Source organism: Lycium barbarum, chromosome 3 (assembly GCF_019175385.1).
Source record: "Lycium barbarum isolate Lr01 chromosome 3, ASM1917538v2, whole genome shotgun sequence".
Taxonomy (NCBI): domain Eukaryota; kingdom Viridiplantae; phylum Streptophyta; class Magnoliopsida; order Solanales; family Solanaceae; genus Lycium; species Lycium barbarum.
In genome coordinates this window covers 113676847-113691042 of record NC_083339.1, presented here as the reverse complement: position 1 = coordinate 113691042, position 14196 = coordinate 113676847, and the positions used below count along the sequence as shown (strand labels likewise).

General features: G+C 36.8%; 1 protein-coding gene across 2 annotated transcripts; it reads left to right on the top strand.

Moving 5' to 3' along the window:
* Positions 1-4748: 4748 nt before the first annotated feature.
* LOC132631877 (methyl-CpG-binding domain-containing protein 13) lies at positions 4749-14196 on the top strand. Of its 2 annotated transcripts, XM_060347593.1 has the most exons (8): positions 4749-5153; positions 5296-5398; positions 8611-8742; positions 8879-8974; positions 9106-9252; positions 9749-9820; positions 9936-10074; positions 12816-14196. In XM_060347593.1, exons 2-8 carry the CDS (start codon positions 5312-5314, stop codon positions 13916-13918), a joined length of 1776 nt encoding a protein of 591 aa, XP_060203576.1. In that variant the 5' UTR covers positions 4749-5153; positions 5296-5311; the 3' UTR covers positions 13919-14196. The 2 variants fall into 2 exon arrangements, with proteins under 2 accessions (XP_060203576.1, XP_060203577.1); XM_060347594.1 differs by lacking the exon at positions 9749-9820 and having other exon boundaries at positions 4755-5153.

Genomic DNA, 14196 nt, shown 5'->3' with positions numbered 1-14196 from the left:
CCTGGTGTTTTCATGGGTTATCCATCCACACAAAAGGGCTATAAGGTCTATGATATTACTACTGCTAAACTGTTTGTTAGTAGGGATGTGTCTTTCAGGGAAAATATTTTTCCTTTCACCTTTCCTAAGTCTCATTTCCTCTATTCTTCTGTTCCAGCATCCCCTCAGCCTTTTGCTGATTTTCCACCTGCTCCTCCTATCCTTCCTCCTTCTCCCTCTCTTCATGCCTCACCACCTGCTCCTTCCTCTCTTTCTCCCTATTCTTCACCCTCACCTCTTCCTGCTGTGTCTTCTCCCCTTCCTTCTGCACCCTCTCCCACTCATACTCCTCCTAGAAGGTCAGGCAGACCCACTAGGCCTCCTATTTGGTTAACTGATTATGCTCATCCACCACTTCCTTCCTCTTCTCCTCACTCTATTGCCCATTCTGTCGCTTATTCTCACCTTCCTCCTAAATATCAATGCTTTCTTGCCTCTTTTTCTTCTGAAACTGAACCTTCCACCTATTCTCAAGCCATTCAAGGATATTATTTTATGTACTGATATATGTTTTGTTGAAGTATTACCTAGTTGCAAAATCCAAATATTTTCATCACTTCCTAGCAAAAGTTTATCATAATAGTATTCATGGCAGAGTAAAGTATTTCTTTATGCCACTAGGTGTATTTAACAGTGATTGCACTTTGCATTAATTTTTTTTTTTAATAAATGAAAATACTTCTTAAAATTGAGGAAAGAAAATTAATTTACCAATAAACTTTTGGGAGAACATGAAATTGAAAAAAGAATATTTAACTACAAAAATTCAAGAAAGAATAGAGTGGGTGCAGAACTATGGCTCAATTGTTCCACGTGTCCAATTGATAGACAACCTCAAATCTATATCTATATATAATATAAAGTTAGGCATAGACAAGGTGACGTAACACCTCTCAATGGCCTAGAATCTCATTTATCTTTTTTTCTCCTTTTTTTGGCCTTTTCTCTAATTATAAAATAAAATACTCTAATTATCTCTTAATTATTGTGCTTAATAATGGACAAATCAAAAGCTTATTGAATTTACTATGACAGGAAGGTTACACTGTGCTTTTACCAAACATTTTCAATGGCCCCATAATTTCATATTAACCACAGGTTTTAACTATCTTTGCCACAGGTTTTAAACGTTTAATATCATCGGTTATATTAATATCATGAAATAATAAGGAATTCGGGGAGACTTCTGTGCTCAATATATATTAATATCATGAAATATACATGTAGCGGTTTTTTCTTATCTCTCTTATATAGGGAGAGTTCTAGATAATGGTTTCTTAATTCTTGAGCTTTCCATTTGCAGCTTTTATGGGGATTAATTCAGTACAAAGCTTTAATATCTATCCCCAGCAATGATGCAAAACTCAAACGTTTATTGGCTCAATTAGCCGGGTGACTTGGAGTGACTATAATCTTTACATGTTATGGAAAAAATCATTTGTGCTTTCTTTTTTTCTTCTCCTAATTTTGTTTTTATTTCTGTTCTTTTATATATTTTAGAGACTGACATGTTGATCTTATTTAATTATCTTTATGAAGATTTCATGTTTGAGAAAATGGATGAACAGTTTATTGAATGCAATGTGTGATCGGTTAAAAGGAGAGCTTTAAAATCTAGAAAAAGATTAGGAATGAGATGTTTTTCTCTTGTGAAAGGTATTTTTTTACTATGATGTTAATGGTAAAAGAACTGATTCTTCAACTCTGCATCTCTCAAGGTTAGTTTAGGCTTATAGATTATTTTGTTATATGTACTCTTATCTTTCACTAATTAGGTTCAAACTGATCATGGTTGAGCTATAATATCTAAATCTTTATCTTGTCTTTTTTTCCTTCTTTTTTTTCAGTAATCAATATGGAGCATAAAGTGAGGTTTTTTAAGTTGTTGAATAGTGATGTGCGGCTAAACATGATAGAACTTGGTTAATTTTATTGAACTTTCATTAAGTTCAATGACAATCTCTTAAAATAAATCATATTTTAAAGGAAAATAAAAACGAAGGAACGTGAATTGATATTTTTTTTCTCCTCATTTCATTTTATTTCTGTGTCCTTTCCTTTTTTACTATTCTTTTAATTTTTATTTCAGAGTAATGAAAAAATGTTAATTTTATGAAATATAAGTGTCATCAATTCAACTAACAAACAAAATACAGAAAAAATGATCTCGGAGGAAGAAGCAAAATCGTTGTAATTTTTTTTTTCTCTTTTTAAATTTTTTATTTTATTTTTCTTATGCAAGTTCGTATATATTGATTTAAATGGGTCATTCATATTTAACTTGAATTTTTTTTATGTAGGATATTGAAAGAATCATGAAAGATGCTTAATTAATTAGCAAAGATTTTTCTTTAAAAAGAAGATTATTATATCGATAATTAGTTTTGTTTTAACCTTTTTTACGACCGCGCAATGCGCGGGTCGATACACTGGTAACAATAGTTAGTGGGCAAACAATTTGGTGGAGGGTGGAAGGGGTCATGACCTTTTCAAGCATATAAAAGTGCTCCAAGTTTTTGCTATATTTACCAAAAAGTTTGAGGACAGATCATGAAATAAGTGGGGAAATCAGGGGCAAAAGTAGCACCAGAAGAGGCCCTATACTTGAGTGTAGGGGTGAACTTGAAATTATATGAAACGACAATGGTTTTACGGTCAACACCCGCTATAGTACAAATTTCAGTCCATGCCGTCTATCGTTGAAAAGCTCAACGTTCATTAAATACCAATTATATATATATATATATATATATATATATATATATATATATATATATATATATATATATATAATATGTGAAAAATGTATTAAATATAGTTACTGATATGTGTAAATACTGCATCCACCTAAATTTTTACCGAGAAACTAACCCTCTCCAGCTTAGTGGCACGACATACTATGGAACTTTTACGTGTTCTAATAATTTATTCTCTAGGGGACCCTTTCTTTATTTAATTAAAATTCTATTCTACTTTGGATAAATCTTAGATTAGTTTTGGAGTTTTTTTCTCGGATGTCCCCAATGAGAAAGATGAGTTTTGGAGTGGGGGACACAATTAACGCCCTTCTACTTCAACGTGCCAAGATCAGCCCATATACAACTTCAGTCCGGGCTCCTGTTACTGAAATGTTTTTGAGTAAATGAAAAAGGTTTTTGCAAAGAACCAAGTAGATTAGGATAGTAAATTATTAAAAAAAAATAGGTTAAGGTGTAAGTCACAAAAAAAAACACATATGTTAGGGGTACAAATGATAAATTATTCAAATAGTCTGTTAAAAGATTGCCAGGGTACGCAATTTCTCCATTCCTATTTATGTAATAACTATTGTTCTATTTTTTAAAAATAATTGTAATTTAAAGCTAATTTAATTTAAATTTTCTATTTTATTTTTTTATGACAAGCTTTTAAACTTGCAAAAATATTGCTCATGAGTTATGACATGCTTAACACCACTAAATATTGTTTTTCTGAAACTTTTTATGCAATCAAATAGATTCTCTAATCCAAACCTTCGTTCAGAAGAAGTAATTCCTTTTCATATCTTTTCCCTTTTTGTTTGAGAAAATTAAACCTTATGTCAATTAGGGTAGCAATGCTACTAAATTGATACTCATTTAGCTAAATCTTTAAAAAAAAAAATGACCCACTCCCTCCTCCCCCTCCCCCTGCCTCTCTCTCCACCCAATTCATCCTCCCACCCCCCCCCCCCCCCCCACCCCCGCCTCTCTCTCTTCTTTGCTTCGCCGCCATCCCAACAACGGCGCCGGCGGTCGGCACCATCGGAAAAGACACAGAGAGAGTGAGAGTGTTTGCCACCCTTCTCTCTCTGCACCCACTCCCTCCTTCTCTTCCTCTCTCTCGCTATCTCTCCTGCCCTCCTCTTCTCTCTCTACTACTCCTCCTCTCTCTTTCTAAAACGATGACGATTTTCTGGTGGCTCAGATCTGACCGCCTCCTTTCTACGGTGGCTCACGTCTGATAGAAATTACCTAGATGTAGATCTATCCTTGCTAGATCTAGATTTATTGTAAAACTCATTGAGGTGGTGGTAGAGCGCAGGGGATGACGGTGGGGTTCGCCGGAGGTGGTTGGCGATGGAGAAATCGGGAGGGGCAGGGGTAGTAGTGTATAATATTGTATATGGATTATAATAGTGTATATGAGTATATGGGTTATAATATTGTATATGAGTGTATATGGGTTAAAGCTTTGTAATATAAGTTTTGAGCTATTTTTTTTACAATGTAAGTGACCAAAATGTATATTTATGAAATTTCCCCTTTTTGTTTTGGGGGTAAAGACAAGCCAATGAATAGTAAATAAAGATTAAAGAAGAAGGTAAAGAGAGCCATATAACCCAAATTATTGTTTAATAAACTAATTATTGAAATCAATAAAACATACTTTAAAAGTTTTGCACTTTTCAATCCCATAATTAACAATGAGGGTAAAATAAGTATGAAATTATAAATTACGTATCTTTTTATTTTTCAAACTGAACAAGTAAAAAAGGACAATTATATTTACTATGACAAGTAAAAATGGACGGAGCCAATACTAAATTACCTAATTATGATAAAGTAAATATAATATTGGTTTTTCCTTTTTTGGCTTAAATACCAAATACACCCTAAAGCCATACATCAGATTATTATAGAGACTGAAATTCCAACGGTCCAACCAACCGTCCACTGTAACATTGACTCCGACAGCGGCGTTAATGGAGCCAAGAAAAGGCCAAACAACATAAATAAATAAATAAATATACATATGAAGTGTAGAACAAGGATATCAGATTTAGAAAAGAAAATAAATAAAGGAGAGGAGTGAACAGACTAAAATCCAAAACAAAGAAAAAAAGAGCAGAAAGATAGATAGGATTAAAGAAACATCATAAAGACGTTTGGTTTACCTCGAAATGCAAGTTTTGAAACTGAAAGAAGAGTTTGGCAGACACGTGGTATTTGTCTGATTCTCAAAGCCCCTCCACATGATGTCCCCATTTCCCCTACTCATCACTTTATTCTGTTAAAGGGTCAAAGAAAAACACAACATACTCACCCATTTTCACGCTTTGCACAAAGAATCTGGTCAGTTCTTGATTTTTCAAGGCAAGTGACATTTTTTTTTCTGTTTTCTTTTGTTGGGGTTCTTGATTTTGCAAGGCAAGTGAAAAAAAGACATCTTTTTTTTTTATGTTTTGTTGTTGGGGTTCTTGTAGATTGATTTGAATTTGTGGGGTTGGTAATTTAGGTGGGATTTTTGTGAGATGGGGAAGAAAAGGGCTTTGCCGAATTGGCTACCTGATGGGTGGAAGGTTGAGGTCAAAGCAAGCAAACAAGGAAAGAAAGAGAAGGTGCTTAATCTTGTTACATTTCCCTTTTGTTTTTGTGTATTTTGCTTAAAGATTGATCTTTGTTTGATTCATTTCTGATCTTTCAACTGCAAATGTAATTTCAGGTATTCTTGGCTTAATTAGTACTAGTATATAAAAAACCACAACTTTGCTTCCCCTAACTAAGGGCTATTACTTTCTTTTCTTCTCCTTGTTGCATAAATTAGAAAGCTTGATGCATGGTTCATCTGTATATACAAAATAGGAAAAGTAATTGAGCTTTGTTGAGGTGCATGCAAGCTGATCCAGACATTACCATAAAAAAAGAAAAAAAGGGACAATTTTTGCGAGTTAGTCTTCTTGCTCTAACAAGGTTTAACTGAAGAGGTGCTAGTTTGATTATGGCTGAAGTATGTAAAGAATTCAACATGCACTTCTTTGTTGAACCTTGTAATGCCCGGACAATACAATTATATGAATGTCCTAGTTCTAGTGGTTGGTTGAGCTTTAGTACATAGCTTGTTATGCATCATTTTCTCTGGCCAGTAAATTGTCTCTGGCTTGAGTAAAAACAACTATGCCTAAGACCCGATCTAGTTAGGTTTGGCTTTATGAATCCTCAGTCCTCACTGTCTATGTTACTCCATTTAAACTCAGCTCGGGCTGTCTCTGGCTTATGACTTTCTTTAAATCCATTTTTACTTTTGAGGAGTGGGTTGTCTTGTGGAGTCATAGTAGTGTGATATGTCAGTCATTGCATGTCAAGTTTAGTGAGCCACCATTTTGACTTGGTCCTCAACTATTGTCTCCTTTATGTATTAAATTCCCTTGGTTAGATTATTTAATGAATGGGAAACTTAGGTCGCGTGTCTTGTTCTTGGAATGATGCTAGTGGTTCTCACATCTGATGCTCTTGTATTCTCTTTCATTCTTGTTTTTCCTTATTCGCTGTCTCTGAATCTTTCGACATTTATTTAAGCCGCGTGTCTTGTTCTTGGAATGATGCTAGTGGTTCTCACGTCTGATGCTTTTGTTTTCTCTTTCATTCTTGTTTTTCCTTATTCGCTGTCTCTGAATCTTTCGACATTTATTTAAGCCGCGTGTCTTGTCCTTGGAATGATGCTAGTGGTTCTCACGTCTGATGCTTTTGTTTTCTCTTTCATTCTTGTTTTTCCTTATTCGCTGTCTCTGAATCTTTTGACATTTATTTAAGCTGCCTAAAATTGATCATAAATTGGAGCCTTTTTACGCAAGTAGACCAGATACGTTGTTTCTGCTGTTTAAATGGGATAATACCTAACCCCCCCCCCCCCCCCCCCCCTTAAAATTGTCCTGAATTTTCAACTACACCTCTAAATTTTGTTGGCGACCTATGACCCTTCTATACTTGTCCAAAATGTAATTATTACCACCCGAAGTGACCAATGTCGAAAAAAAACGTATTTACCCACATTAAAGCACAGCACGTGAGAGCAGAAGAAAGGACAAAAAATGCAACTTTCTCTTCAAACTTCGGCCAAGGAAGACACTAAAGGAGCAAAAAATCTCAACAAGACGGATTTTTATGGCTCTTAAAGCTATATTTATTTTTGACACAAAAGCCACCAGCCTTATCGACTAGCGCCCCAGAATTCAGATCACCTACGTCGCCTCCTTTTGACTTGTGAAAAACTGTAACCATCCTGTGAAAAATTTCTTTTTCAATGGTTTGTTCTCACATCACATTTGAATCTCGTCCTCTTACCAAAACTATTCCACGTGTTAGATTTTTCTGTCCTTTTAACAATTGGACCTAGAAAACAGAAACATGGCGATATGGTCTCTCTGGCTCCAAGCTTCAGCACAAGTCCAACAATCTCTTTTTCCCATGATCTTCGCCACAAAGAGCTGCTGCTGCTGCCAATATTAATGACTTCCCATGTCTGTCAGATTTTCATTGTTGCTACTTTTGCCCTTTCTTCAGAGAGGAGAGAGAAAGTGGAGAGAGAATGGTTGAAAAATGGCTAAAAAGAAGGAAAGCTATTTGGAAAGAGAGATGACGATGAATCTCGTGGATGGCGCGTCAATAACACCCAATTGGCTTAATTGTTGTTGTGGTCTTGGAGGGCAGTAATAATTCCTCTACGGACAAGGATGGGGTGGGGGTGGGGGGTGGGGGGTGGGGGGTGGGGGTCATAGGACTCCCACAAGTTTAGATGTGTAGTTACTAGTTAGAGAAAAGGGGACAAGTTGGAGGGGTTATTTTTGTATTATCACCTATTTAAGTTGTAGCAAATTATAGTTTTATGTTCTTTTTTCCCAAAGCCAGTCTCCTAGCATCTTATAATTGAATTTTCCCTGGAATTGTTTAATATCTTAAAACCTTAATCCCATAATCCTTAAAAAAAAAAAAAAAATTAAAACATTCCACCACACTGGTATTATGTTGCCACATCTTCAAGATGTGTTAATTTAATCTAAGCTTTGGTCTCTTACACTGATGCGGATTTATGTTGTTTGATTCTGGCAAGCTGCTATTTCTTTTTTGGAAGATAAAGTGACTATTGTGCTAAGTTTTAGGAGTAGGGAGATGCCAGTGAACCTGACATTCCATTTTGTTTAAATGAGGAGAAAATTTAATATTCTTTAATGGTGTGTGGCAAGGAGTCAGCTCAGCTTCAGAGTCTGCTATCTTATAACCCAAATTGTCGAGCAATTCTGAAAGATTCTACACCTTCAAATACCTTTCTCTATCGCATGTCACTCTAATTTTATCCTTATCAGGACCATTTTATCTTTTCCAAAATGGAGAAACTACATAATGCAAACCGTGCTTTTAATTGTAAATACCAAGTTTGGAATTTTTGCTTTGATGCGATGCCATTGTAAATTCTCTTTTCCAGAAAAAGTGAAGGGAAAGGATGAATTATGTTTTTTTGTTAAGAAGTTGTGTAGTCTTTCCTTGCTGTGCTATGTCTTCTTCCTGATGCGCCAGTATGAAGCATCACACATTTACCGCTTGATAGTCCTGTGAGGGCTTTGTTGATTTTAACTCCAAAAAGTGGGATGTATAAATTGCTAATGGCAATTCCTGAAATTTGGAGTCGTAAAGGTTTCTGCTCTCTCACCTTGAATCCATGCACATTTAAGATAGAAAGTGCAAAAAACTAATATTGTTAGTCCTCTCCTTGCTGGTTCCTAACCACTAAACTGCACTTCTGTATTTCTGAGTGTATCTATTGTGTTTATTGCAGTGGTATTGTGATCCCTCAAAAGGACTCAAATTCTGCTCCAAGGCGAACGTTCTTCGTTATCTTGGTAGTGTTGACAGTAATTGTTCGAAGAGTTCCGATACAAATGAAATGGAGAAAAAAGGCACTGAAAAGGTCTCATTGGTTAATATATATTTTCTACCCATGTAGTGCAACCTTCTTTTCCCTTTTGTGGGGGGGAATTTTCTGTATATGAAGTTCTCTCCTTTTGTATTGGCCCTTTACAGTTTCTCTTTTTTCAATGATATAGTTTTTTACTGAAAAGGATGCATCAGAAGGGTTGCCACCAGGATGGATTAAGGAATTGAAGGTCAGGAGAAAGGGGCGCAAAATCAGGAAAGATCCGGTAATAACTCCCTCGTTATTTCATATTTCAATGCCTCCCAGAAATCCTTAACCTCTACTCCTTGGTTCATCTCTTTCAGTTGCATTCTACTGGAAGTATGTACTTATGTGATTACTGAATCGCCTTTGTAGTATTATATTGACCCTGTCAGTGGACAAACTTTCCGCTCTATGAAGCAAGTTTCTCTGTTCCTTGAAACTAGAGAGTCAGGAAGTTCTGAATCCAAGACTGGAGATCAATGTCCTGGTACATCAGAACTGGGAGAACCTTTTTCTTCTGTAAGTGAAATTCTTTCCGCATGCTAGTCTCATTTACGAGTATTATCCTTTAGTTTGGTAGTTAAAAAATCATAGGTTTTCATAAAGAAATATGGTATCTAAAAAAATTTAATTTTATGATGAAATTACACCACACATAACTGGAATTTATGTAAGAGTATGTTACAGATCTTGATATCTATGTTAGCAGAAGAGGTGGTGCTTGTATTTTTTCACCAACTTGGCCATAGAAAAGAAGGTCCTGTTTCATACCTTACAAGCTTATTTAGACATCTGTGAACAAACTGTTTACATTTAACTCTAGGAAACTCTGACGTTCTGGATACTAGCTGATCCAACTTTGAGAGGGGAAAATCTCAAAATAAATCATTCTTTCCATGTCTTTTTCATGCTAAACGTTTGTTGGTGATTTCAGATCTGTAGCATCTTCTGGTCTCCGTTTCCTTAATAAAAATAGCTGAGGTCAGACTCTTTATACAGTGCATTCTTCATCCAGGAAACAAACTTCACGACCTCCCTTTATCATAATCATTTGAAACCGTTCATTTGTAATCCCATTGCATACAGGGTACAGCCCAAACATAAAACTCTTGAGCAATACTTGAAACCACTAACAATGCTTCAAATTCTCCATGGCAATTCTTCATGATCTAATCTTTTTGTTTGTTTCTGGTATTCGCTAGTTGCCTGCTGAAGCTGACAAGCAGAATACGCTAGAGAGTGATGCATCTGGCAAGGAAGTTTCAAATCAGAAGCTGAAGTTGAGTGCTGAACATACGAGGCATTCTAGTTGTGTAGAAGGCGGTTTGTCATCCTTTGAAGGTATTGCTCACCATTGGAAAGTTGTAATGTTTCAGTTTCATATGGAGTATTTAGTGCTTTATTTATGCTCTTAAGTCATCTATTTATTTTAAGTTTCCTTCCATTCCTCTGGTACAAATTTCCTTGTGAATTCAAGAATTAAATTATTGCTGAAGTTCATGGGGAAAAAACTTTTAATATGATGGAATCGAAACTCTTTTGATACTGCCACATCTAGATGCAGGCAATCTTTTAAAGAAAGAAGACTCATTAAAGGCATGTCAAGTGTTTGTTTTGGTTGTCGGTATTGAGTTTCCAATTTTCCCATGTTCGGTTGGTCAAAATTTTTGGAAAACATTTTCTCTAGGAAAACAAGTTCCTTAAAAAATGAGAAAAATGACTTCCCTAGCAGTGTTGTCAAAGGCGCGCTTAAACCCTGAAGCGAGGCTCAAAACATATTGAGCACTTCGCCTCGCTTTATGTGCGAATTAGTGTCATCATCAAGGCTCTAAGTCCTTGCCAATGAGCCTCTCTTGAAGAGGTGACACTAGATAATTGATATTTCACTTTATCGTAATGTTTTTACAATTTCTTTGTCCATATATTTGTTATTCGTGCTTATTATTATTAGTCTTGGACTAAACATATATATATATTTGTATTTTTGCACCATTGTGCCTTTTTTCAGTAAAGCTCACGCTTTATTTGCGCCTTTGCGCTTAAAGCCCCAGTTGACCTTAGAGGTTTTTTTTTTGAGAATGGTAATGTTGTATTCCTCAGCATTAAGGACATGCTGGAGACCTCCAAAAATATCGGCCCAAAACAACAAGAGAAAACTAAAATAACTATAGAGAACCTAAAAAATCTACTAACTGTTCAGCTTCTTCTTAACCTTGCTCTTTACACCAAAAGAAAAAAATATTGACACAATTCTCTTTGATTTTCTGGATTGAACTAGAAGTATTCTTAAAACATCTGTTGTTTCTTTCTCTCCAAATTGACCACCATATGCAAGGTGGTATTATCTTCCACCATTTCTTTTGGCTTTTGCTTCCTCCTCTCCTTATCCAGCAACTGAGTAGGTCTGCAGTGTGTTCTGGCATTATCCACTTAGTTTGAGACAAGCTAAGGAATAGTGACCATAGCTGTGTTGTAACTTTGCAATGAAGGAACAGGTGACTGTTGGTTTCCTCAGTCTCCTTGCAAAGGAAACATCTACAAGCAATCTCAAATCCTCTTCTTTTTAATTTTTCATGAGTGAGGCATGCTCTTCTAGCCACCAACCAAGTGAAACACTTTACCTTAGTTGGGACTTTATACTTCCAAATCTGTTTCCATGGACCTGATATACCCCCTGGTTGTTCCACCACTTCCTTTCTATACAGCCTGCCCACAGAGAACTTTCCATCGCTATCATACTTCCATCTTATTGTGTCTGGTTCTGTAGAAATGCCTTTAAATCCACTTAGCTGTTGTAGTAACTCAGCAACTCTACCCACTTCCCAGTCATTCAAGTTTCTTCTGAATGTAAGATTCCAACCTTGAGGGGACCAAGTGTCAGCTACTGATGCTTCTGAATTGCTACAAAAAGAAAACAAATCTGGAAATGAGTTCATCAGAGGCTCATGTCCAATCCAGTTCTCTTTCCAAAAAAGGATCTTGGTACCATTCCCCACCCTGTAGAGAACACTTCCAACCAGTTTAGTCCATAGATTTGTAATTGTCCTCCATACTGAGACACCATAGGTGCTAGACACTATGTTAGAACACCAATGAACACTCTGCCCATATTTGTTGATAATTACTTCCTTCCAACGTGCATGATCCTCATAAACAAACCTCCAAAGCCACTTTGTCAACAAGCATTCATTCTGTAACCCCAAATTTCTAATGCCAAGTCCCCCAGAACTGACCTTAGAGCTTTTTTGCGCTCTTCGTTTTTGATAACACTGTGCCCTAGTGGAAATAGGTAAAACCTAAGTTGCTCAGACTCGGGTGTGGGTGTCCGATACGGGTGCGGATCTAGAGGTCGGATCCTTTGTGATCTAAATTTTAAGATTCGGGGATACGGATCTAGGTATGGATACGGGTGCGGGGATTCGGCTCAAAATAATTGAAATATCTAAAAATAGAATTATAAAACCTAAATTATGAGATATTATGTGGAAAACTTGAGGAGAAAATATTGAGCAAGAGAAGAATCCCGGAAGGAGATAAAAGGAAAATGAGTGACATAGAAATTTTAATATACAAGGTATTCTATTTTCTTAAAGTCCACATTAGCTTTTGTTTTGATTATAGAAATCATTGGATTTGTCCGGAACTTCTCCGACGATTTTGGTCAAAGTACCCAAAAAAGGTTGACACCCACACCCACACCCATGTCGTGTCGACACGGTTGCGGCACCAAAAGTGAAGAGTCCGAGTAACTTAGGGTAGAACAAGTTCCCAAGTGGCATTCCATATTGATTGCGTCCTCCCCACCCTCCAACACACCTCATCTTCACCCCCACCCCCTGGTCTCATCCCCACCACCCCAACCCCTACCCGCGCCCCCACCTTCCATAGTATTTGTCTAGATTATATACAAATGCTATTAGGATTTTTTTTTGCTTACGTACCGAACACAAGAAAGTAAGTAAGAAACCCACTTGTTTTCCTGGAAAACATTTTCCATGTAAAACATTTTCCTTCATACAGAACACACCCTTAGTAGTTTATCAAGATGAGTGGTTTTAATTTGGAAGTGAGAAATATTGCAGGTGTAGGAGATGCTGTACCAGAGAAGACGGAAGAGGAGGATGACGGTAAAGCAGTCTCAGATCCTTCAAGTGGAGAACATCAAGAAATGGAAGATGATGGTAAAGTTGTCTCAGATCCTGCAAACAGAGAACATCAAGAAAAGGAGGATGACAGTAAATTTGTCTCAGATCCTGCAAATGGAGAACATCAAGAAAAGAAAGATGTTGGTAAAGTTGTTTCAGATCCTGTAAGTGGAGAAAATCAAGAAAAGCCATCACGAGATGGAGTGGAAAAGTATGACTGGAAAACAATTCAGCGTAAAAGAAAAAAGGGTTTGAATGTGCCTCGCAGAGCATCAAAACGGCTTGCTGGTATTAAAGCTGATACATCTCTTCAGCTCCAAACAAATAATCAAGCCCATCTAGCTCCAGTAAGACAGGTGGAGGAGACACAAGCTGCCACCACTGATAAGCATGTTGCAACTGCAGTAACTGGTATTACCATCAGTGAGAAGGTAGAAACTGGGAATCTGACCATTAAAGGACAAGAAGATCGTGTTACTTCACCACTAAAGCAGCGAGAGCAGCCTTCTCCAGCCGAACCTGCAAAAGCTGTCTTTGCTAGCTGTGAAGGCGATAAGAAAGTTGAAACAGCTCTTGAGTCGTCTTTAAGTGATCTTTGGACGGATCCTTGCATAGAATTTGCAATAAAAACTCTAACCGGCACAATTCCACTCATAAATGACAAGAAAGCGGATGAGATCCCGGATTCTAATCCGAGTAGGCCCTCAATTAATACTCCTTCCTCTGTGGGCTTACCTTCTGATGAAATATGGGCAGATCCTTGCTTCATGTTTGCGGTCAAGACTCTTACTGGTGAAATACCAATAGGGGACGACGTATGCTCTCAGAAGATAGTCCAGAAGCAAAGCACTTCATCACAATTCCAAGGAAACAATGGGTTAGTGTTACCAAACATCAGATTTGAAGAGTTTGGCCAGCCCTCACATTTCAGAGCACCAGAAATGTCTTTATACAAGAAACAGCCTGCAGTAGCCCCAAATGCATACCAGAATTGTTGGTTCGGAAAATTTGGTTCTCATCGGCCTCCACCACTTTGTTGAGAAAGATTATGATAGATTGTAACCTAGCTTAGGAAGTTCAACCTAGCTTGTAGTAGTATCATTATAACTAAGTGCCTAAGCATCAGGCTTAAATTTTCAAGGCAGCTAGAGCTGCAGTAAAGACTATGATGTAAAAACATTATTCATGAACTGCCTGTTTCGTGTAATTGTTGTTGTAAAACTCTTATGTTAGGCAGGTTTTCATTTCTACTGCATATAGACCGAAGGAGGGAACAAAAGAGCATGGTGATAAAAGGAATACACAAATTGTTTCAGAA